The sequence below is a fragment of the Mugil cephalus genome, chromosome 21, assembly GCF_022458985.1.
Source record: "Mugil cephalus isolate CIBA_MC_2020 chromosome 21, CIBA_Mcephalus_1.1, whole genome shotgun sequence".
Taxonomy (NCBI): domain Eukaryota; kingdom Metazoa; phylum Chordata; class Actinopteri; order Mugiliformes; family Mugilidae; genus Mugil; species Mugil cephalus.
Genome location: NC_061790.1, coordinates 11,297,185 through 11,321,181, shown reverse-complemented (window position 1 = coordinate 11,321,181; position 23,997 = coordinate 11,297,185). Strand labels below are relative to the sequence as shown.

The window sequence follows — 23,997 nt, the reverse complement described above, 5'->3', positions numbered from 1 at the left end:
GCACGTTTCATTTTACCATTTTGAGTGGCTGATTTTAACCTTTCACAGAATTTCCGAATACACTACAGCTGGAACCAGTGATTTCTTGACACTTCATAGATTTTTCCTTTTCTTTAAAAGAAAAAAACGGGTTCCTTTAAATTTTAACACAAGACGAGCGCCTCTGATGCCCTCCTCTTCTTGCAGCGTTGGCTCCACCCACTCAGCTGTCTCCGGCGCTGCGCTTTAAATAGCAGCTGTTTAAAAGCTCCCAAGCATTCGCCTGTCTGCTGTGCGCCGCGCAGTACCACTCACCACGCAGCTCCCCCCCACCTCATTCACACGTTTATTTAACAAGCCTCTTTCAATAAACCTTCATCTCCCGCAATGTCGGCCGCAAGCACCGAGACCAGTGCCCCTCTGCCCACCGCCGGCAGCCGCGTCTTCTTCCAAGCCGCGTCCGGAGTGGGCTGCGTGGGGTCCGGCCCCATCACCGGGGACGACCCGGTCCAGAAGAAGCAGGGCAAAGTGACGGTCAAGTACGACAGGAAAGAGCTGCGAAAAAGACTCGTCCTGGAGGAGTGGATCATTGAGCAGCTCAGCGAGTTGTATGACTGCGAGGTGAGTCAAAGCCAAACTCCAAAGTCACACACGGTCAGTCGGTGCGCACCGGTACCTTCGAACCCATGTGGAGACAGACGGACAAGCAGACACCGCTCATAGAAAACCTGGCCTGCTTTTTTTTTCTGACATACATACATACAACCGCATCGCGTTTAGACTTTGTGGATGTTGTGTGTGATTCCTCTTCTGTCTTGTATTGCATGCGCCTTAATTTACTGGACCCGGCAGAGCTGCTGTTCTGTCATAATCAGACGCTGCCTTTCGAAATAGCATCAAATTAAAATGCACCCATACATCCAGTGGACCCTGACACCCCACTCTAAGGAGCTTGTTTCTCTCCTGTATGTTTATTGATGTCTCTTTGTCCTCCACAACGCCGACACCGTGAATAGCCGGGGAGAGAAGGGACACTAAACGGTGAGGGTTAATGATGGGGCTTTTTGCTGAACTGCTGGATACTCTGACTTTGGCGCGATCTGTTATCTCCTATTTATGTACCTCTGTTAAATGAGGGGAAGAGGTCTGGCTGTGCGGATCCACGAGGCCGAGAGAGAGATGGGGGGAGTGCGAGAGAAACCGCACGGTTGCGCCTTTTACGCACCAGTCGCTTTGGCGTTTCACAGAGCCAGCGACGACTGGGGCGCCCGTTGTCTGATTTCTTATATACTGAAGCTGCATTTTGAAATGCGGTTATAACTGACATTCATCACCAAATCGGGTATATACCCCCACGGACCTCGAGAGCAAAACCTGCTCGAGATCTTGTGCCAGTTTTTCTCTGTAGCTCAGTGCAGGGACACATCATGAGCCGAAATTGATTCCAGCGGCGTTTCCGTGTCAAATTTATGACCTTTTAAACCCCTTTCACCTTTTGAGGGAGGATCAGTCGCCAGACGATATTGACAACCGAATTATTTTGCGCCCTCACGTCCACAAGTCGCATTCTTTAACATTTGCGGAGGGAAGGGGGCGCCACGGGGTTGTGTGCACGGAGAGGTGCAGAAAGCAATTTTCTAGGTAATTTGGAATGAATTGTGCGCGCGCGTGTGTGTGTGCCCCTCTGCCACATACAGTATGCTGTCACGCAGAGCCAAGTAGGGGGAGGGAGCTGGAGAAGAAGAAAGAAGGGCAGTGGGTTAAGGATGTGCTGATGCTGTGACTCTCCTCATCAGCCAATCACCTCCTCCGACTCTGACCCCCTTCCTTCCAGCGGAGTGACTGCACATGCATGCGCACGCATGGCACCGCGGCCATGCAGTGAGCCTGTTTCTGTCACCTCAGACTCAGCAAATAAGAGCTGCAGCAGGTGCTGCGTCCACACCTGCCTGCACGCTTGAACCAGAAAACACTGAGGGTGCGCGTTTGTGTGCGGTTCCGCAATGTGGTTATTCATTTATGAACTCATCTCTGGCTATTAGCGTGCGTATCGTGTGCGCATGTGCGGGAAGGGAAACACCTGCACAAATCACTGCAGGACGCCGTATGTCAACATGAAAGCATCGCTGCCCCTCACAGTGGTTTGTCTTTCTGCTGACAGAGCGCTGAAATGCAAATATTTCTTTCCCCACGCTGAAGGCAAATACTGTACGCTACCTGCATGTGTGCAGGGCCATTATGACGTCTTGCAGCTCCAAACTGCTTCCAACTGCACCAAAAGCGAATCTCCTTGCTGCCTTCAATCAACAGAAACAATGGTGTTATTCACGGCTGTCAACCTGTTTGCAACCTCTATCCTCATTTTTTTTAATAGCCGTGTTGAAAAGATCTGCAGCCTATCTGAGAGTGGACTAGTTTACATTTCAAAGCCGACTGAGCTCTTGGCTACGTGTCAGTCTGTCATCAGCAGGTGTGCTTGATCTATGAGCCATATGACGGTTTCCCCCCTTCCTCACACACACAGACAGACAGAAATGTCTGATATTCCGAGGAGGGCAGGAGTGCACCTGCCCGGAGTTCGTCTCTGACAGTTTGTACAACATTTCCCTTCCAGTGGAGGTTGCCCCGTGAGGTTTTGGATATCCACCTGTGATTTGCTTAATGCAAATGGCCGTTGACATGAATGGAGGAACACGTGCCACGCATCACAAGATGCAAACACTCCGAGATTTGTCAGTCACACTGAAGCACTTGCTGCTGAATAAAACATTCATGCGCGGAGACTTCAGTTTAATGACGGGGTATCCTTCGAGACGTTTGTGTGGTGCTCCCAGCAGCATGACAACTCCTTATATTTCTGTCTTTCGCACAGCAAATGGGATAATATCACATGACAATCCCCTCGGTGAGACTGATATCACACTGGATGCTGGAGTGAGCGCGGCGTCATTGATTCGAAACCACTGTATCATTATTTTGACACATGGTCGCTGTGGTGCATTGTTGAAGCGCCTTTCAACTGTGCATCTGCCCGTTCATCCATGAATAGATGCGAGGTGGCAGTGTTTGAGCAGGCGGATCTTATTGCTTTACTGATGCTGTTTGCCCACATAGCTGCGAACAGGAAGTCACACGTTGCCTTTGTGTCCATTAATGCCTCCACGCTGCAACCTAATTTAGACAGAGGTGTGCGCTGTTCGCATGCGTGTGATAGACGGGCTGACAGGCCACCGGTTCGACCATCTTGCTGTTCTAGCTTAAAGGTCAGCCTCCGTATCAGTTTCATAAGACAACCTGACACCAGGGTAGGGAGTCTGAGTGAGCGTTTGTGTTGGGGCGGTCGTGCGCTGATGCTGTGAAGCAACGGAGAGGGCAAAGAGTTAACGCTCAGTTACTTACTTTAGTGCACAATTTGTCACCAGGAAGGAAAATTGGACACAACAATCTGAACGAGTCCAGAGGAGGCAACGTGATTCAAACTCAACTGCTCGAGTCACACGGTGAAAGTCGGCACCGTGCGAGTGAAAATCGTTACGGAACTGAAACAGAATTTACAAAAAAATAAAATAAATGTGCAGGTGAGATGGCTAGCTGGTTAGCTTAGCTTAGCATAACATGGAAAAAGATAGTCTGGCTTTGACCAAAGGTAACTAAATCTAATATGAATATTAGTCAAATCTATGAAAATTAGAGATTGTTGAGATTATTTATTGATCCCACATTAGGCAAATTTGTTCTCTGGATTTCACTCATAAATGTGGAATCAAAAAGGGTAGTGGGCACGCTCAAGAAGTCCAGCAGTTCAGGGATTCAAATCCAGGACCCACATGGATCAAAGCCTGCTTCTCTAACCACTTATGGAAAATTCCCTGCCGTAATGATGGTAAAGCGTTGGTTTGATACAGAAGAAATATACATTAGCAATGTTTTAATGGATTAAGGGTTAGTAGAAGGCAAATTAGCTGTTTCCTCTTGTTTCCAGACTTTATGCAAAACCAGCGACTGGCTTTGACTTCGTATTTATGGGACGGATACTGTATGAGGACGGTGTCCAGTTGATCCTGACACAGGGATGAAACCAGTGATGTATTAAATTACGGACTAGCCCTGAACAAATCACCCATTTTATTAGGGTATTATTTCCCTCTTTTGCTTGATCTTTTCTTGACTCCAGCCTGCGTCTCCATCTATCTCTCTTTCTCCTTCTGGGCGATAGGATAACAGAAGGTGAGCTTTGTCAGAGATGGATTCCCCCTCTGCTCTCCTGGGACATGATGTTGCCTCCGTTCATTTTTGCTGTTCAAAGGACAGAGAAGAGAGGAGAAAACGCAGGGAAAACAGCGGGAGGGGTGACTTAAAGCGAGAAAGAGAGAGAGAGGAAAGCTAAGTGCTCCCACTACGGCTCTTAATAGAGTGGAGGCCTTGACTACAGTGTATTATTCTGCCCTTGCTGATTTTTTTGCCATGTCTTTGTCCGGCACAGAAGCTGCTGCAGGTTTTTACGCTCCTTACTTGACCTGATATTTTTAGATGCGACAGTTGAAAGTGATAAGGAGCAACATTTTGCCTGTCAGAGTCTTAATGAGAATGCCGACGTGCAGGATGGTTCGCACTGCTGCGGCATATTTCTCACCACTTCTGTAAATGAAAACCCGCTAGCACACGGTTAGAGGCTGGGGTGGACTGCATTGGACTGCAGATTAATGCGGAGGTCAAGTGTAGGTGATTAAAAGGCAGAATGTGGCAAGCGTGGCGGCGAGTCTCTGTCTGAAAGCACCTGAAGGAAATCAATGGAGGCTGTTGAGGCCTTTACTTGATGAGGGAATAAGACTGATAGAGAGGTAAATCTGTTTGTACGGTAGGCTTGCACACTTTCATGAGTCGTTGGGGGTGGAGGGGGTGGGCATGCTGCAGAACAAGGGGAGAGAGACGCCATAGCGCCCTACATTTTTTGTGGTTGTGCTCAAACAGAGCCCCACTCAGTGGAGCTTATTCGTGTGCACAAGCACAGACACTGTTGTGGAGTACAGCGCTCTACCCTCAGGCTCTTTGCGCGTATTGTGTTGTGTGTCTGTGTCCACGAGCGTATTTGAGGCTGAAAGGCTTTTTTTTTTTTTTTCGTTTGATGATATCCCGCCACTCTTTGGTGGACAGGGGGTCTCCGTTGAATTGCGGCGCGCGCACTCGCAGGTCAGCGTGCACGCTTGAACCAAATGGAGCAAAGGGAGCTTGGAGATGAAGCATCTTCTTGTGTGTAATGTTATCCCTCCTGTCTGCTGCTCCCTTTCTCTCCGGGTCATCATCACTGCAATGTGGGAGTCTGGTTAGTTTCCACTTTCCGCTATTTTATGTAGGAGGGTCTTGAGGCGGTATTCTGTCCCCATAGCATAAAACCCTGTCTATGTTTAAATGGACTCTAGTATCAGAATAATAGCGCAAATGGGGAAAAATTAGCACCTAAAACTCCATGCTAGCATTAGATCCGATTGCCCGTGTTTGGACCGCATGTGATGAATCTGTGGATTTTCCAGGATAGAGAGAAACACGGCGGTAGGAAGCAAGTTGCAAGTTGTTTAATCAAGTGAACAAAGTCGGTATTGAACAGGGCAATGGTTTTAAAAATGTCTTGATCATTTGCTTCTATTGAATAGATTCAATGTTGCCAATGAAGTTGGGGAAATACAATTAACTCTGATTCCAGTGGAGTCAACAGGCTTTGCACAGATCAAGAACACTATATCCTGATTGATGTTTTTGGACGTCTAAATGCATCAGATCATCACTGGATCATTTCACCTAGCATTCGTGTAAACACTTGGGTACAAATCTGTAGGAGATGGGTCCGTGCAGACGTAGCCAATGTAGTGTCATAGGTGGAAATCAGCATCTTTATCTCTATCTGTCTGTATCATCATCCCCATCCTCCCCCCTGCTTCTCATGTGACCTCGTCAATAACATTCCCCCTTGGTTGCCTTTCTTATTTTTTCTTGCGCAGAAGCAAGAGACAACCACATATCATTTGAGCCTCATACGGTAGCTGAGGAGGAGTAAGGAATGCAATTCAAGCCAAGTCATTAGGTAAACGTTCAATAGGTTTAGGGATAGCACACCAGGGGTAAACACCAATATTGACACGCGAAGGCAGAAGCATTAGGTTACCATTAAAGGTAAACTGGATACACTGCATGTAAATATAACTCCAAGCAGACTGGAGATTAAAGTCAGAATGAATCTGTGGATCTATATTTTCCCTTTTAATGTCTCTCTTAAATGGGGACGCACCATGACAGCTGATAGATGCGCTTCACCTCACGGATCAATTGAACGCATCTCACTCTGACGGATGACAGGAAGCTTGATCACCTCATTATTTTTGAAAAGGTTGGCTCTTTCATCGCTTTACAAACACGGACAGCCTCCATTAATTCAATTATTACAGCCAGACTGACAGATGCAGCCACTGGGAGATTTAGCCAGTCAGTTGGGATGTTTGCTTTAATGAGTGACCCTGATGTGTTTATGGATCTGGCGGGGAAGGTCATAGATGTGTCTGTTATCAGCGCATGGGAGGGCGCAGACATTTATTCATCTGCCGTTTAAATCGCACGGACAAAAATAGGTCCTCTCCGGTGTCCGAGCACGCGTTGACACATTTCGCGTAGCGCCTGTAAACATATGCATGTGCTGCTAAACAAATGAGAGGTGTTGACAACAAGACCTCTTAGCAAACAGATATCCACCAGCTGATGAAACAGTTGGAAACGCAGTGGTACCAGAAAGGTGTCCAATGTCTATTTCAAAAGCGAGGACAAAGGTTGCGTGTGTGTTTACTGTCCTTCTTCTCTCTTAACATTTTTCATCCTGCTGTCATTCTCTACACTTATCCTCCTCTCTCTTGTCAATTTCTGACTCACTGGGACAGCTGCCCACCTGCTTTTCATCTTCCTCCACGTCTCCTCTCCACTGTGATTGTCCCTCCTGGATTTATCCTGAAGATTAGGCGTTTTAGTGGTGGATTCCATTTGAACTAGTTCCCAGTCGGAAACCTTCGTGGAGTAGGGTGCCTCACCAATCCCAATCTTAAAATCCAAGATGGCAGCTTCCATCAACGGCAGTGAAGGTTGTTTCTGTTTGAACACACACCACTGTCCAACCTTCATCTGTGGACATGCTGCTATGGTGTTTTTTTATATGCAAAATACAGCAAAATGTATTGTTCTCATCTGTTGATGGAAATGAGTGAACAAACCCCAGTGTGTTAAGAAGAAGAAAACAAAACAAAGGCTTCCCTGGTGGTGGCCATTATGTTTGTTTTTTTACCGTAATGCGCTCAACTCGGGTATGACGAGAATCTCGGTTCTGACGTCAGTACTGTACTGAGATAAACTAAAAACTCCACTGTTAATGTGATAACCTCGCCAAGAATGATGCATTGTCCCGCCAAGCACAGCTGAAATGTTTCATTATCCCCCAAAATGCATCCAAGGCCAATCAATCAGTCTGTAACACAGCAAATAATGTACTATCTGCATACATCTTGTCTCAATCTCCTACCCCCAGCCTTAGCTCTAGCCATCTCTAGCCATGTGCCATTTAATACCATAAAAATAACACTTGCAAATGCTTAAAATGGGTTGCTTTAATACGCAACATGTGTGTTTGTAATTTTACAGGATCACATACGTCACTGTTCTGTTCTCTGGCCTCTCTTTCGTTTGCGGTGTCCTTCTCTATTGGACACGTGTTGTGTTTATTGTCTATAATATAGTTTTAGATGGCAAAACTAAACCTATCATGTCATGTCTTGCCTGCTGCCTAGAAGAGGGAATAAAAATGGAGAAGGTAAAAAATAAAAAGATCCAGAAAGAACAAAATGCGGCTGGTTATTAAAGCTGAATAATAGGTTTTATTGATATAGACCTTGAGTCCCAAAACATAGCGGTCCAAAAACAGAATTAAAATGACAAGCATGACTGGCACTCGTAGTCTAGTAGTGACATGCTTTCCATTTTAATAATTTAGTTTTTTTTATTCTAACCCAGACAAAATTTGTTTTATGTGGAGCGTCGGCTGGAAATTGATTAAAGGTTGATGGAAAAAGCAGAGAAGCAGCTGCGAGTGGCATCCCCGAAGCCTCTGAGGGGGTGAAAGGAAGAGATGTTGACTCTTCCCACTCACACACTGACTTTCTTGTCTTCCTATGACATCTCCTCCCATCCCAAGATGATCCAGTTAATCACTGGTTTCATTGTCAGCTGGGCCGAAACAATTTATAAACTGGCTGTGGACAAACTCTGACTCACTCTCTGTGGTTGGAGCTGCCTGCAAGAAGGCTTCACAAAACGCTGCCACCACTCGCACGTCTCAGAGAGGAAGACTGAGAGGGAAGGAGATGAGGGAAACACCAGAGAAGGAAGACTATTGTTTGGTGTGTTGTCTACTTACATTTCCACCTTTACATGAGGGGTGTGACTGCACATTTGAAAGCAATGGATGCAATCACTCACAGCAATCACACTGCTACATCACAGATTATAATGTTTGTCTCCTTGAGCAAAGCTTTTCTAGTTGCCTCTTGATTTACATAAATCCATTAACATCTCCTGGTATTATACTTGCTGATTGGCCGACTGCTTCTGAAGCTCCGTGCTATTGATGTTTTAAGTCCAGTTTGGCTGGAAGCGCTCCTCTGCACAGAGGGCAAAGGTCCAAATGGGCCTCTGCTGTCAATACATGAGCCTCAGGGAGTAACTGTCTGCCTGGCAAATACTGTAAAATAAATCATGTGCCCCCGAATCACAAAACTGCAGAATAACATCAGGAAAGAAAAGCTGACATTTTCATGATTGGCACTAATAAGGATTTTAATGAAAGGGCGGATAAGGTTATTTTAGCATTTGAAGTGTTTCGGTTTTGTACAGTAAAAGTTTAACAAAGCGTGTGAGCAGCTGCTGTTGTGGCAGCCGATGTAACCTCTAAGAAGGGATTGTTCAAGGTAGCACCACCCAAGACCCTTGTCTGTATGTTGCCAGTAGATTTGCAGTGTTGGTCAAACTATATTTTAGGTCTGGGGGAGTTTTCAGTGGGGAATTTCTCTGCTGTTTGCAGATGATGTTGTGTTTTAAATATAATGGGTATAATATTCTGGAGCTGTTGTTTTTCTGCTCAATGGCATGTGAACAGCATGAGAACAAGGAAATACCTAGAGGAACGTAGGTCTTCAACAGGGGGTCCTGGACCGCTAGGGGGTCCATGGGGATAGCAAGATACATGACATAAATTGATATTTCTCTCAAGTATTTATTTACCTTTGTATTATTTCCCTATTTATTTAATTCCGATGTAATCTGTCCACTTTCAATGTATCTGTTTATCTGAGGCTCAAAGCCAGCGCTAATTAAGGTGACTCATTTAAGGATAAGCTGGCAATTAAAATGATGTAAGCTAATGTTACCTGTAGCTGTTTCACTTGAATAAGATCACCCGACTTGCGTGACTAAAACAAACGTCAATAATACATCAACTTGTCTGTAGGCAAGTGGCAGGTGCCACTGCCAATACTGGTGAAGACAACAATTCCCATGGTCCCATTAGATAAAATATTGGAAGAGACCTCAACAACTACAGAACAGTTGTGGACAAGCAAGCGCCACAGTGAGGGGTTGAATGATCAAGACATTTACATCACAATGGGTGTAAAACATTCAGTCTGCATAATCATTGTTATTTTTAACCGAGCATTTACCCTGAGGATTAATTCCTGCCTCCAAGCCTCTTTTTCTCTACTGCTTCTCTGATATACGGTGTCCTCTGGAGTACAGCTGAATCAGCGTGGGAAAGAGATTTTGCTGCAGCAGCTAACTTTACCCAGGGAAGTCACATCCTCAGTGCTGCGTGGTTTCAGCACACTGCACTGCCGGAGGGCAACAGGGAGGAGGATGGTTGGGGTGAAAAAGTACGGCATGGATGGATGGATGGGCTCGTCACAGTTCCAAGTATTTTTTGGTTTTACCCATAAAGACATCTTCTTTCAGTCTTTTCGCCTCGATCCTCCCAGCTCCTTTTTGCTGTCCCATCTCCTCTGTATTTTTTCACTTCCCCTGCCCTCGCCTCACTTCGTCTCAGAAGATGATTTCATCCCACCTTGGGCCCTTGATGTGACACAGCGTGGCAGCGTGGAGAGAGGGAGAAAGCTGAGCTGTGAGGCTTTACAGTGTTGCACAATCCTCCTCTTCCTTCCCTTCTGCATCATCATCACAGTGACCCACTTATCTACGCGCTCCCCGTCTCCCTGAATCTTATTTTCTCCTCTTATGTATTCTAATTACTGCTCTCATCCAGACCTCTCTTCATTTATTTTCGCTTGCCTCCTGCATTCTTAATTTCCATGATACCAATCTGACATAGCCTGCAGCTACATCCCTCTTTATTTCCATTTTTTGAAGGTAGTTTTAATTAATTGAACCTTCCTCATTTTTCTCCGTTATGCTCTACTCTTCAATATCATTCCCTTATTTACAATGCCATCACATTTGAGTGTCTTCTGAAATTCTCCCTCTATATATTACCCATCCCTGTTTCTCTTTTTTTCTTTCTTGCCTACTTACTGTCATTTTCATACCGAGCTGTGATTAAGGAAGAGTGGGCGTTATTATCTTATTTACCGGATAAGTTCTCTTTGAAACCAAACCAGACTATGTGTACATGCTCAAAATGATCTAAGTTACGTGGGGGTTAAGACACATTTTGTGTGTAGTGGATTAGCCTCAGTTTCAGATAGTTTTAGGTCAGTTCAGTTATGATAATTGTAGCTAAATAAAAGATGCTAATGCTAAGAGCTTTATTGAGAAGTAATGTTAGCCATACAATACTGTACCGGACGTTAAAAGGTGCTGAGATGGTGAGGAGTGATTGCTAATATTCTGTTTATTGTTTTGTTATTTATTGTTGGAATTGTTACTGTCGGCCGTAACTACGCCAAAGCAACAACATCCACAAACTTATCTGACAGCCCTCCATGACGTAACTTAAGAAGTAATTCAAGGTATGACTTCATCAAAAAATACAGTATAAATTAATATTACCTGAGGTTAAGTGCCTCAAATCTGTTGGCACAATCAATCGCACAACAGCTCTTCCCCATTTTTTAAATGAATTTTACAGTTGGACACTATTAAAGTCTGCGATTCAAACTAATGCTGCTAATCTCCATGTCCAAAATAAATAACACAGGCACACTGAAAATGTACGTAGACAACCGATACCCAGTGACGTCAACTAATTGCTAACCTAAGCCGACGCGGCAAAACTCACTCCGCAGCTTTTGTGAGCCAAGTTGTGGTGCCGACACTGAGCTCAAATAATTCAGTTTCAAAAGTCTTCAAAGTTCTCGCTTTAAAAATAGCTCAAGTAGTCAGATACAACTGAGCGACAAGTTCAGGCCCTGCTGATCTCGCCCTACCACTGCCAAGCTCATCCGTAAGCATGTTTACTGCCAGCTGAGCTAATTAATACAACGCTTGCAGCTCACACTTGTCTAACAGTTGAACTGCATTTGTAGTACAGGAGCATCGAGCTGTTTCTTGTCTCATTATGGGACACCACTCCATAGTATGAACACGGTTGGTAAAATAATATGGGGAAACTTTCCATGATGATAGGATTGTAACAGAGAAAATGTTTGCGAATGAGCGTAGCATGCTCATTGTAATAATCCACCACGTGTCTCTTCTTCAAAAACACTTTTTTTCTTAAGTGAAACAACATGTGATTGAGGTATACTTTCAAGATAATCATGTTTACGCTTGGTAAAAGCCATCCTGTAACTATCTCTCTGGGAGTTTTGGCCACTGCTCAACACAACTGGTAGTTCTAGTTCATATAAATAGCCTAAGAACAGCCATGAATCACTTGGCCGAGTGAGGTAGGTCCATGTCACAAGAAGTTTGACTCTTTGTTTGGGGAAGAGTGTTTGAATAGAGCCTGAACAGTGTTTTTGCTGAGTCACAGGGTCGGGCCGCTAACATTAGCCTTGATTCACCTCGCTGCAGATGAACCAGACTGAAAGCGCTGCCGGCTGCTTAGCCGTCGATGAATACAAGTCTGACAAACATGCACACAACACCATCTCTGCACAGACACAGTTTCGCTCTCTGTTTCCGTCTTTGGCCTGCTGGCTCTCGCACTCCGTTTTCACAGAGTTGCCTTCACTGCAACAAACACTTTGCTCCTTGTTATCTCTTTTGCGCACACTATCCTCTTCACATAAGACGCACACTGGCTCCCTTTTCCCTCTCTTAATCATTCCATGTCTCTTTTGCATATGCGAACGCAGAAATGAGCTCATCTGCTACAAATGCATTTTTTTATTTTTTTTTTTTTTGGTGCGTGGCTGCCTGTCACTCTTTATTTTTACCGTGGCCTGTCATCGTGTCACCCTCCACCGCCGCCGTTGAGATGGAAAATTATTTTCCCGGGAGTAGTGGGCGTGACCTCAACTATTTTAAGGCTCCCGATCATGAGCAGGACAGCAGCATCCTCGGGCTTTATCTGCCTGATAAACCACGTACGTGTGTGGCTTTCCGTGCTTGTCATTGCATGCAGTCTACTTAACAGCTTCTTAGACACACAGGCCCAGCGTTTTTTTTTTTTTTTACCCTGCAGAAGATTGATGGTGGAAAAAGGTGGTGTGTGCATGTGTGTGAGGATTTGCACGTCGTTGCCGATTGCCTGCAGTCATGCCTCACGCGTGGGTCACGGTGGTAGTCATCGCCAATTACTGTGACAGAGGGTGATGGACTGTCTGCTGACAAGTGGATAAGTCAGTGATGGACAAACAGATAGATAGATAGATAGATAGATAGATAGATAGATAGATAGAATCCCTTAAGAAGGAGGTCATTGTGTTCATTTTTACTCTCCTGACAGGCTGCTACTTCCACGCCGTTGCTCGTTTTAATTTATTTCTATTATTAGTGTAAACCGTGCACAAAGAGGAAACCTCATACTCCCCCACATCATCCTCTTTTTTGGCTTTTTTGACCAAGGCCATGATCTCCGCGCTCTGCTCACATTTCAGAATTTGTTGCAGGTAGCTGCTGTCAGGTGTAAACAATTTGACCTTTCAGGGAGCAGCAGTCGCGTCTAACGATGATTGCACTTGAAATTCCGGTTTGGATCTCTAACGGGTTTCATCTGTCACGAGGGCATGAAACTGGCAGAACATCGTGCGTGACCTACATTGGGAATATAGCCTTTTGAACATTTGGAGTGTTTTCTGGTCATGGTTATAATGAACAGTATATGTGGTAGTGTCTTATTTATAGGCATTCTCAGTCTCTTTCTGTCTTTCAATGTGTTTTTTTTTTTTTTCCCTTAAGCAAATACATATCACAATTGCGTCAGCTGCAAAACTCTAAAGGCTCGGTTTTCCCAGTGGAGTTATTTCCTTTCATAAAGAACATGTGTGCCAACTGGCCTTTGGCTCCAATCTTTGCGGTGAGTTCAAGTGCTACTGTTTGCACTTAAATATGTGAGTCATAGTTGGCCTTCATTGCCGGCAGTTCTTCAACGCCCGTTTGGCTTCCCCGTACCACGAGGTTAAAATGTACACCAGAAGGTTGTATGGATCAGAAACACATGTGAAGAACTTGAAATAATATCCATTACCAACAAGAGTCAAAGAGAAATCAGAAAAAGAGTTAACAACAGCTTTTCAACAGTGAGTCAGTGAACATTGATGTTACCTGTTTTAAAGACTCTCAGCTGTAATTTATGCAAACAAAAAGAAGCATGACACATGCAACATGCATTTTAGCCTTTGAGTTGACATCTTAGCATGCTAGGATAGGATAGTTTCCTTTTTTTTCTCCATAATTATTACATTTAGCTGCCTTCATATTCCTGTGGTATAACAAACAGATACGAAGATACTCCCACATCAAGTTATTTATCGAAAAAAGATGCATAATTCCAACGTGACAATACAAATTCTGATCTTGATTCAGTTTTGACCAATCAGCGTTTGCTGTCCTTGACTTTGACTCCATGTACCACAATGTCAGCATGTTCATCATTCGATCCCTTCCCTTTAACACAACTCTACCCTTTTCACCTCGCCTCAGTTTGAGACAGCCCGTCTCCTCTCTGATGTTTTCTGCACTCGCATGTAACCTCGGTTTCTGCGGTTCCCGCCGCAAACACGCACACTCCCGCTAATAGATGTCGGGCTTTCGTGTGTTCTGCCGCGTTCCCTCATTTTCGCTGCCTTTCTGTTCGGCTTCCTTAACGAGGGGAGCTTTCAGAGCGAGACCCTCTCGCTGAGGCTCGCAGAGATTTCGGAGAAAGAGGCAGAAGGGGACGCTCCTCTGTGATAAGCGCGAGGTGCTTAAAATGCAGGTTGTGTAAACGCCTCTTAACGGCTCAGGAATAAAGATGAAGGTGGGGTGTGTGAGCAAAGTGTGTGAGTAAAGGTGGATATGATATGCGCGAGCCTGCATGACAGTCGCTGGATTGTTTTAGGTTGCTTAACTAAAACATGTACATGCCTGTAGTTTTGAATTCACCATTGTATGAGACATGTCAGTTGTGCTGGTAATCCATCTGTATCCATGCTGTCAAACATAAAGCTCATAATGCACCACTACTGCCTCCTGGAATGTGTAACATTTGGTATTGTAATTTCAAAGGTATAATTGGGAGCTAATTCCATTCTGTGCACATCAACCCACCCACGCAAAAAGCTGAAACGCAGCGTCTGAGCTTTAATGCTGAAAGTGAAAATCAAATCATCCATCCTCCCCGTTCATGTGTCTGAATACCAGTGAACGCTCCGAGCTAAATCCCCCACAAGTCCTCTGAGAGGCTTAAAAACGCGCGCGCACACGCACAACCGAGAATTTGTTACATTAGCTTCTTGGGCATCGCTAGAGATCATCCTTCAGTTTAATGGTTATTTAACGTAGTTGTTAATGATGAGGAATGTTAGTGAGACTGCATCAGGTGAGAAGGTGTTATGGCCGCGAGTCACATTCACGGCTTATCGCCGGTCTGATAGCAGGGCCTGGGGCTGGGAGCTGAGCTAAACAGTGGAGGCTGCTCTTGAGCGTCACAGCCTTCCAGCGTGAGAGGAAACAAAGACCTTGCCAGAAGCAAAGGATGTTGTGTGTAAGAATGTACAATATACTTTTTTTTTTAATCACTTCTTCCATTCTTCTCACTGTAGCCAAATTAAAACTAACAATTCAAGGTTAGCCTTTCAGACACAACACTGCAAAACCTCGCAGTGCTTTCTCACACAAGTTCACCGGACCATAACCAAGACTAAACATCAAGTTGTTTGCATTGGTTCTTTGCCATTTTGGCCAGTATACAAAAATATACATATATATTGCTTAATAGTTGAGGAAGGGCTGACAAAACCCCATGTCGATGTGACCAGAACAATTAGCAAAAAGCAAGTGAAAGCTGTAAGAGCTGAACTATTGTTTGTTCTGTCTGACTTTAACAATGACAGTGAGTTTGCTTAACCGAACGGTGACTATTAAAACTTGATTCCACATTTGGCCGATGACAGAAGAAGTTATTTTGCCAATGTTTTGCCGGGGATTATTAGATGGAGATGCTTGATCCCGTCACCTGTTTTTGATGATTCTACAAATCTGCAAAGTACATTCAGTATCAAGTGTTGTGTTAATGTCAGTGAATGACAGGTGATAAAGGTTCCAGTCAATAAAAGGGAAAACCTGTTACACTACATGCTTAGTGTGCACACTCCCTTCCTCTCTACCTCGCTGAACACTGTACAGGATGCCAGCTTCATCATCGGAGCTGAATGTTTCCACTGGACTTAAATTACAGTAAATAGTCCAGGGCGGATATACTGTATCAGGGTGGGACGGCAGCGGTGGCTTCGTTTGGCTGTTGGCAGAATTTCCACCACTTGAGTAAAACAGCTGCACTTTTGCACGGTTACCATGTCTTTAATTCCCAGAGGGGGGATTTTGGAAGATGCATCATGTGGTAGCTGGGAGGGAGAAGCTCGGTCCCCCTGCGTGTTTCATCTGCACAACCCCTGTGGTGAAATAAAATGAACTAATGGAACACAGGACCTTTGAAGTGGCGTCGAGCTGAATGCAGCCTCCAACCACGCAGCCACTAAACGGCCCGGCCCAGACACAATGACATTTCCATATGATTCCTGCTCCTAATAGGCAAATGCACTGTATGTTAAGCTTGTTTGGAGCTTGGAGAGCTGGGGCACAGACACCGTGTTTTGAATACAGATTTGGCAACAGACAAAATAGAATAAGCAAGTGGACCAAAGGGCGATAATAATAGCACCAAACAGTGAACGAACACCGAAACTGAAATCTGTGTCCCTGTTATTTCCCTGTCTTATTGGTGCTTGTTTGCTTCTCACTAACCATGAGTGTCTTTGTGTTACAGGAGGAGGAGATGCCAGAGGTAGAGATAGACATCGATGACCTGCTGGAGGTCACCAGCGACGACGAGCGAGCCAGCAAACTGCAGGTACGTCCTTGTGACGGCATTTGTGCGTACAAGTCTTTAGTGATCTCAACATATGGAGGATTGTTGCAGGTGAGGTGAGGCAGCTTACACAACAGTCTGCCAGAACATTAAAACCGCTGACTGGAGAAGTGAATAACATTGACCATCTTGTGACAATGCAATGTTCCGTTGGGAAACTTTTGGACCTGGATGTTACACCACCTGGCCTCCAAGTTGACTAGATCCCAAACTGATCAAGCATCTGTTTGATGAACCACAGAGGCCCCTCCCCTCAACCCATAGGCCCCCACTTCCCCCATGTTCTGTTGCCAGACACTACAGGACACCTTCAGAAGACCCATGTCCAGCTGATTAGGAGGCACAAGGGAGGCCTACACAATATTAGACAGGTGGTCATAATGTTATGCCTGACTGGTGTAGTTCTAATCTTCCGCTACCAGCCCAGAGTTTGTGCTCCATCATATCTTCCATTTGGTCGAACCCGATGTCTCTTTCTGTTCTTGCCCTAAACAGCTGTGTACAGATGGAATAGTTGCGTTAGCATGTTTGTGTGACAGCTCAACCTCAGATTGATCTCAAGCCTGATCTATTGATCTTTTAGCTTTCTGTTCAGGCTCATTAAGAGCTAGATGGCACGTTTTCTAGGTGGGACAACAATTTCACATCGTAGTCAAATTTAACATGTGACTGCTTTGCATGGTGGTTTCCTAAGTACACCGGGCTTTCTGCCTGTTCTTTTGGATGGTGGATTCAGCCTTCAGCGATGTGTTTACATGCACATCATCAGTGTCCTGTTATGAGGCTTATCCTGGTTTTTATCACATTTTGGAAATAAGTGGAGCACAAGGAGATGCAGTCATCTCCCTGTGTACATGATAATCATAGTTACTGTGTTGTTTCCACAGACGCGTGAGATATTTACAACACAAACTGGCAAAGGATAAACGAAACATACTGAGAATATTGCTGTGTATGTGTCAACATTAGCAAAGCAACTTACCCGGATTTGATGTTCGATACCGGGGACGTTCAGCGTCCTTTGCACAAGAACACCACCGTCCTCTGGAGTGACCAAGCATCTTTTCCACCCTGGCCTGTCTTGCTCTCCTGCACATGTTAGGAATCTGGCATCTAACCAGAATAGATCAGCATTTACACGCGGATGCCTTATATTTAACGTTTTCATCAAAGAGATAAAACTCGGTCATGTCACTTGGATGGAAGTAGCAGTAAGAAACTGAGTTTAATCAAGTTTCCTATAGATAAATAAGGGTTTGTAGATGTTTCTGAAATCAGGATAGAATGTTTTACATGTGCATTTCAAAAACCTGCCTGTATTTAAAGACATTAATTCTACTGTATCTGTCCACGTACAGTAAAGCTTCACACCAGCCACCAACAAAATAGACCAAAAAATTTATTTGTCTAATGCTCTGTCTTTCTTTTCCCCTCTGTGCTCATCACGCAGGAATCCTTAATAGACTGCTACAAACCAACAGAGGTGAGTTTATTCACCTGCGCATGCAGTACAATCAAATGCTCAGCATGAATGACCCAGCAACCTGCGTGTCACAGGAGTCACACAGGAGTCATTTTCTGATTCTTCCGTCAACCTGACCTGAATAGCGCGAGGGTTAAAAGGACAACAAGCTGCACACAATGCACGCACAGACAATGCTGGCAGCGAAATAGCAATGTAACTTTGATTTGTTATGGTTGTTCATGAGCGTGTGAGTGGCGTTAAGCTATCTTGGTGACTAAAGGTGTTACCAGCCAATCGCATTACCTCCACATACAGCGATCTCACCCAGCAGGGACTCCCCCATCTCTCTCTGTGTGTGTGGATGTGTGTCATTAGTCATTAGGTCAGGAACTACAAGGTCACTGGTAGTCAAGGCAGAGTCCAGCCAGGTTGACGTCCCCTAGCATGTGTCACACCTCACAGGCAGATTGCAATCCCTTATGGAACAAGCGCGGATGCCATTTTGAGCGCAGTCCCGCAAAGACGTCATCGGCCGGGGAGAGAGACGGCGAAAGACAGAGGGAATGAAGTGAGAAGGTGAAGCTGACAAAGGAGGGAGGGATGAGGGAGGAATGGAGGAAAGAACGAGAGCACTGTTAGTCAAAGTTACCCTCGGATTATAACAGGAGATGAAGTGAAAAGACGAACGGAAGGGAAAGGTATTACAGGGAGATGGGAAGAGAGGGATGTAGGGGGATATGCGAAAAGACAGCTGGAGGGATGAAGACAGATATGAGTGTGGTAGAGAGAGGAGGCGGGGAGGAACAAAGGGAGAGAGAAGAGGGAGGGGAGGCATCTGTAATTAGGTCATGAGCAGTGTCACCCCTGGTATAATGAGGGGGTTTATAGTCTCCACCCCAGTCACACTGCTCTGGACCTTTACTGTATATAACACCTGGCTTGCACTAAAGAGGAGAAATCTCCTTTTCTTCCTTCCTTACTGAGTCTCATGATCCAGCATTTCCTTCTTGCATTTTAAAATGGCCATAGCCACAGAGAGGAGCTTGTTGACTTAGACATTTTCTCATCCCTTATGCTGACTATATCATCATCATTCTTTATGGGTGAGTCTAGAGATCTCTGCCCTCTGCTCATACAGCTGTCCATGGCATGCAGTGGTATTCAGATGTCATAATACTGAGGTGGAAGTGAATATTAAGTGTAAAGTATAAAGCAATAAACCTCTTTCCTAAAATGTCAACGTAGCTGGCAAAAGATCTATGGGGACACCCACGTGCCACTCTGAGCAGCCATGCACTAAATTATGAACAACCTTAAACCTTTTAATTAAATCAGGTGGGACTGATAAAAAAAAAAACTGAAAACAGTTCGTGCAAACAGAGTCTGTTTTTTCGTTTCTCCCTTTAAAGGAATATTTTGACATTTTCGTTGTTTAGGGAATTAGACAAAATGGCTGACGAAATTCAAATATGTGTAAACCTAGCTTAGCTTAGCATAGCATAAAAACTGGAAGCGAGAGGAAACGGCGCTCTGCTTGGAGGTAACAAAATCCCACAGCGACGTCGGTATGAAAGCAACTGCATATGAAGGGTGATATTTTATAATGCAAGCAGAGGACACCACGTGGTATAAATGGCCCACAATGCAAAACAACAGAGAAAAGGGTAGACGGTTACCGTTGGTACAAGTTTAGCACTGGCAATGAGTCTCTAGGGGAAGTTGCGTGCATCTAAAAAGATAGATTATACTGTTTATTTACAGGAGACTACGTGGAACCGTAGTACGCATAATATATATGTTGTGCATAGTATGCAAATTCTTCTCATCAACTAAGTGTATGGCTTAAGAGTAGCTTCTGCTGCACTTGGAAAGAGACACACTTGTTCTCCGGTCATTATGCTGATCGAAGTTAAATGGCTCTTCTGTCATTATAGCTTCATGTTTGGTGCACAGACAGAAAAGCAGCATTGATCTCCTCATTTAGAAAGCTAATAAATATAAACCAATCACCGGCAACATTAAAACCACTGACAGGAGAAGTGAATACCGTCGGCCATCTTGTGACAATACAATGTTCTGCTGGGAAATTTTTGAACCTGGCATTCGTGTGTTTGTGTGTTTGATTTATACCACCCACCTAGACCAGACCAGCCACCCCCCCCACCCCATAGTAACGACACTCCTTGATGACAGCAGCCATCCCCATCCCCAGCAGGATGCAGCCTGACACAGACACACACAAAAAACGTTTTTTTTTTTTTTGTTGTTTTTTTGAAAAAAAACATGACAAGGTGTTGATCTGGCATCCAGATTCACTCAATGTCCATTCAATGATTAATGGTTTGGAGGCACTAGAGAGAGGCCGACACGATATTAGGAAGGTGGTCATAAAGTTGTGGCTGATCGTGTATATATGTGAGAGCATTCTTTTCAAAATTTTGTTTTACCAGTTACTTATAGTTTGTTCTCCACAGTAACTCAGCAGCTGTCCTCTGACCAATCAAACCATCAGATAAACAATGACTATTACAAATATTCCAAATGAGACAGAAACTGGTTGGAGATTTAGAGTTTTTCCCTTTTTAAATGAATCATTTAACAGTCTGGTGTGATGACTAGCTTGAACTCGATTTGCTTGCAAGTGTGTGTGTGTGTGTGTGTACATGAGCGTCTGTGTGACTCTTTCTTTCCTTCCCTCTCTTCTCCCTGCAGGATTTTGTCCGGGAGTTGCTGGGCAGGATAAGGGGAATGAGAAAACTCAGTGCTCCCACCAAGAAGGGCCTATAATGGCTCCACCGTCAGCCATTAACCAACCATAAACTACATCATCTCAGCTCCGCCTACTTAACCCACTCAACATGGACTGTCATCACAGAGAATAATTTATCGAAAACATCAGTGAATAATTCTGCAACCTGCAAAACGCGCGCCATAGAGTCCATCCAGCGCTAGCCATCCATCCCACGATCACGTAGAGTAACAAGGTGTATAATAATAATATTAGACTGTTGAAAGGTACATGAGAAAAACAGAGTTTAAATAGCCACAGTAAAATGTCAAGCCCTAGAATGTGCCAGAACTGCACCCGTGCTTTAACATGAACACCACCTAACACCACGTCTCATAGCTACATCCTCAAACCAATCACACACGCCAAACAGCCATACAGACTAAAAAACACAGATAAAGGGGAGGTGGTAAAAATGTTGCAGTAGGTGTGGAAATAGCTGTAGCACTATGTAAATGCAGTGCTTTATGATTTGTTTTTTGTCATTTTTTTACTGAGGTGTTTTGCTGTTACGTCTTAAAAAAAAACAAAAGAAAGAAACAAAAAAAAAATGTATGTCGCCATTTATTGTTCACGTGGTTGAAATGTAGTCTTCGACGTTTTTTCTGTTCTGGTCGACCTTCTTATCCTTACTCCATCAGTGCTCGCGAATGTGAGGAAGCTCTGCGGTTTCTGTTTCGAGCCCATTTAAAAGTGCAGAGCGGGTAACGCATCAGTTCCGTCCTTTCGTGATGTGTAAAATCTGGAAACGGCGGGACTTCACTACCTGCCGCTCCAGTAAACGTTTCACCACAGCAAGGCATGATGGGTGTTGCAGTCCTCTGTAGCAGGACTACAAAAACCTGAATGATGGCTTTTCGCTTATCATGTTACATGGTGTCGCTCATGCTCTCCCCCCACCATCAGAATACATATCAGTTGGTCATTTAGGTTTAAGCACAAAGCCCGAACATTGCAGTTGTGTCTCACCTGGTTCACTTAACTCTGCTAAACTCGTCTCTTTAAATAGGGGTTGATGTTGCCTTTAAGGAAATTCAGGATCAGTTCACTTTTTACTCAGCACTGAACCACTGGATGACTGACAACCTGAAATACATCAGAACCTGAATACAACTTGAAATGTTTGACACTTCGACCTGTCAAGTCCTGTAAGGGAGGGTGTGCCAAAACTGGGAGTATTACATCCTGTCATATGTCATGGAGGCTTTAATGTGACGCAGCATTACCGCAGATTAATTGGTTAAGTTCGTGAAACATCTTGGATCTGGCACAGAATTTATTTTTATTTTTTTTTAAATGTTAAAACTTAAAAAAGGTTGCAGAACATATGAGATAATAATACCAGGTTTTAGAGTTGGATTAAGTTATTTATTGTTGTTCTTGTGCACCGGTGCACTGACAAAACCTGTAAGCTCTGATACAATCACGACTGGGGTTGGGCCCAGTTTCATTTCTGAGCAGTCAATCGTGAACCGACTAGAATAGCGCAGGCCCGTACCTGCAGTGTGACATAAACCCTCCGCTGCCAAAGACAAAAAGCAGGGCGATGTTTGATTTCAACACGACACTCGCGAAGCACCCACCTTGCATGCTAACAACGGAGACGAAACATTGATAGAGAATATATTATAAACTTATAATCAAGCAAAAAAACGAAAAAAAACAAACACTTTTTTGACTTAGCTACCATTATGACTTTGTAGAACTTTGTGTTTTGAGACAACGTGGGTGTCACGTTGGAGAGAATCCAGGAAAATTTTAAAAATGGTGCTGTTTTTGATGTTCTTCCCAGAATTTGGTCATACAAAAGGCGTTTTCACTGTGGATCGATGCCAGAGAAATGTGTCTGAAGGAAAGGTGTTTGTCTTTATTGATGGAGACTATATAGTCTAGAGTGGCATCCTCTTTGTAATTCTGAACTGGGCCAGACGGGTGTCACCACGCTCTAAATGGTGCCGCCCTTTTTTTTAAAAAAAAAAAAGAAGAAAAAAAGAAAACATGAAACGTGTTTTCTGGCCCTGTGAATTTGAAATTGAAGAAGAGGAAGCCATTGTGGACGACTGGGATGCGTTCAGGTACTCTATAGGATTTTCTCTTAAGAAACAGTTCAGGGGCAAGAGGCTGATATTTTATAATTTAGGGAATTCCGTGTGGAGAGTATTTTGAAAGTATCCATACTAGAAAGCTTTACGTTTGCATGTATTTTTAAAAGTAGCATGTTGAGGGGAACATTTTTCTTGGCCTAAAGATTATTATTTCACTAAATGAGACACTTTCCTTTTTTATACCTTTATTATTATTATTATTATTATTATTAAGACTAAAATATTCGTTTTTTCAGCTGCAGTTTTCTTTATCTGTACATCCACAATAAGCGTTCTTGTTTTTAAAATGTAATGTGGTGTGTGGTTTGTTTTTGCCGATAATAAAAATGCAGAATGACTCTGTACTGTTTAAAGAGATGTGCCGTTTGCATCATTTATCCTTTTTTATGCTTTATTGTGTTGTGTTTTGAGATGAGACCAAATCATTATCATAGCTTGGCTTAAGACGGGAAACATGTGAAAGTGTGTTTTATTTAAAGACATACAGGATTTGGCAAATGAGAATGCTTTTTGGCTCAAACAACTCTTCTGTCTGGAAAATAGCTTTTTATCAAGTAGGCACCATATTGCCTAAGGGTGCCTTCAAAAGGGTTCAAATTCAAACCCCATAAAAGCTAAACGTTCACAAATTGTAACATGTTTGTTGATGTCTTCAGAAATGGTGTAGAGCATTTTTCAGTGCATGACAGAATTAATGTATTGTAATGTAATGATATAATTTTTGTCTGTACTTAATGCATGCATAATGAACACCAAACCAACATCAAGGAACTACAAAACCAAAGAGTTGCACTTGAACACATCACATAGGCTTAAGCCAAAAGCCAGCTAAAACTATGATTTACGCAAGTGTGAAAGGGATTAATTCTTCATACCAGCAGGTGGCAATAGTCTGCAGTCATTATTTGCAATGGTAAAGCAGATGAGCTAGTATTAGCTGGGAGGCTAGGAACCTTGGCCCCAAACGTTCACAGACAGACCCTAGACCAGCAAATAGTTAACTGATAGCTTGAAGCCTTAATTTGTCTCGGGAAACTGTTGACATCCCCATCTGTTCATTAGATATTTGCATTGTTTACATTACATTACCTGCTCATTAGCTTCCCAAACT

At 43.9% G+C, this 23,997-nt stretch overlaps 1 protein-coding gene across 1 annotated transcript; it reads left to right on the top strand.

The window, feature by feature from the left end:
- The first annotated feature begins 252 nt into the window (after positions 1-252).
- On the top strand, positions 253-23,243 carry ppp1r14c (protein phosphatase 1, regulatory (inhibitor) subunit 14C). The gene is made up of 4 exons (XM_047573962.1): positions 253-600; positions 16,427-16,510; positions 17,979-18,011; positions 20,706-23,243. Exons 1-4 carry the CDS (start codon positions 367-369, stop codon positions 20,778-20,780), a joined length of 426 nt encoding a protein of 141 aa, XP_047429918.1. The 5' UTR covers positions 253-366; the 3' UTR covers positions 20,781-23,243.
- The last annotated feature ends 754 nt before the right edge of the window (positions 23,244-23,997 follow it).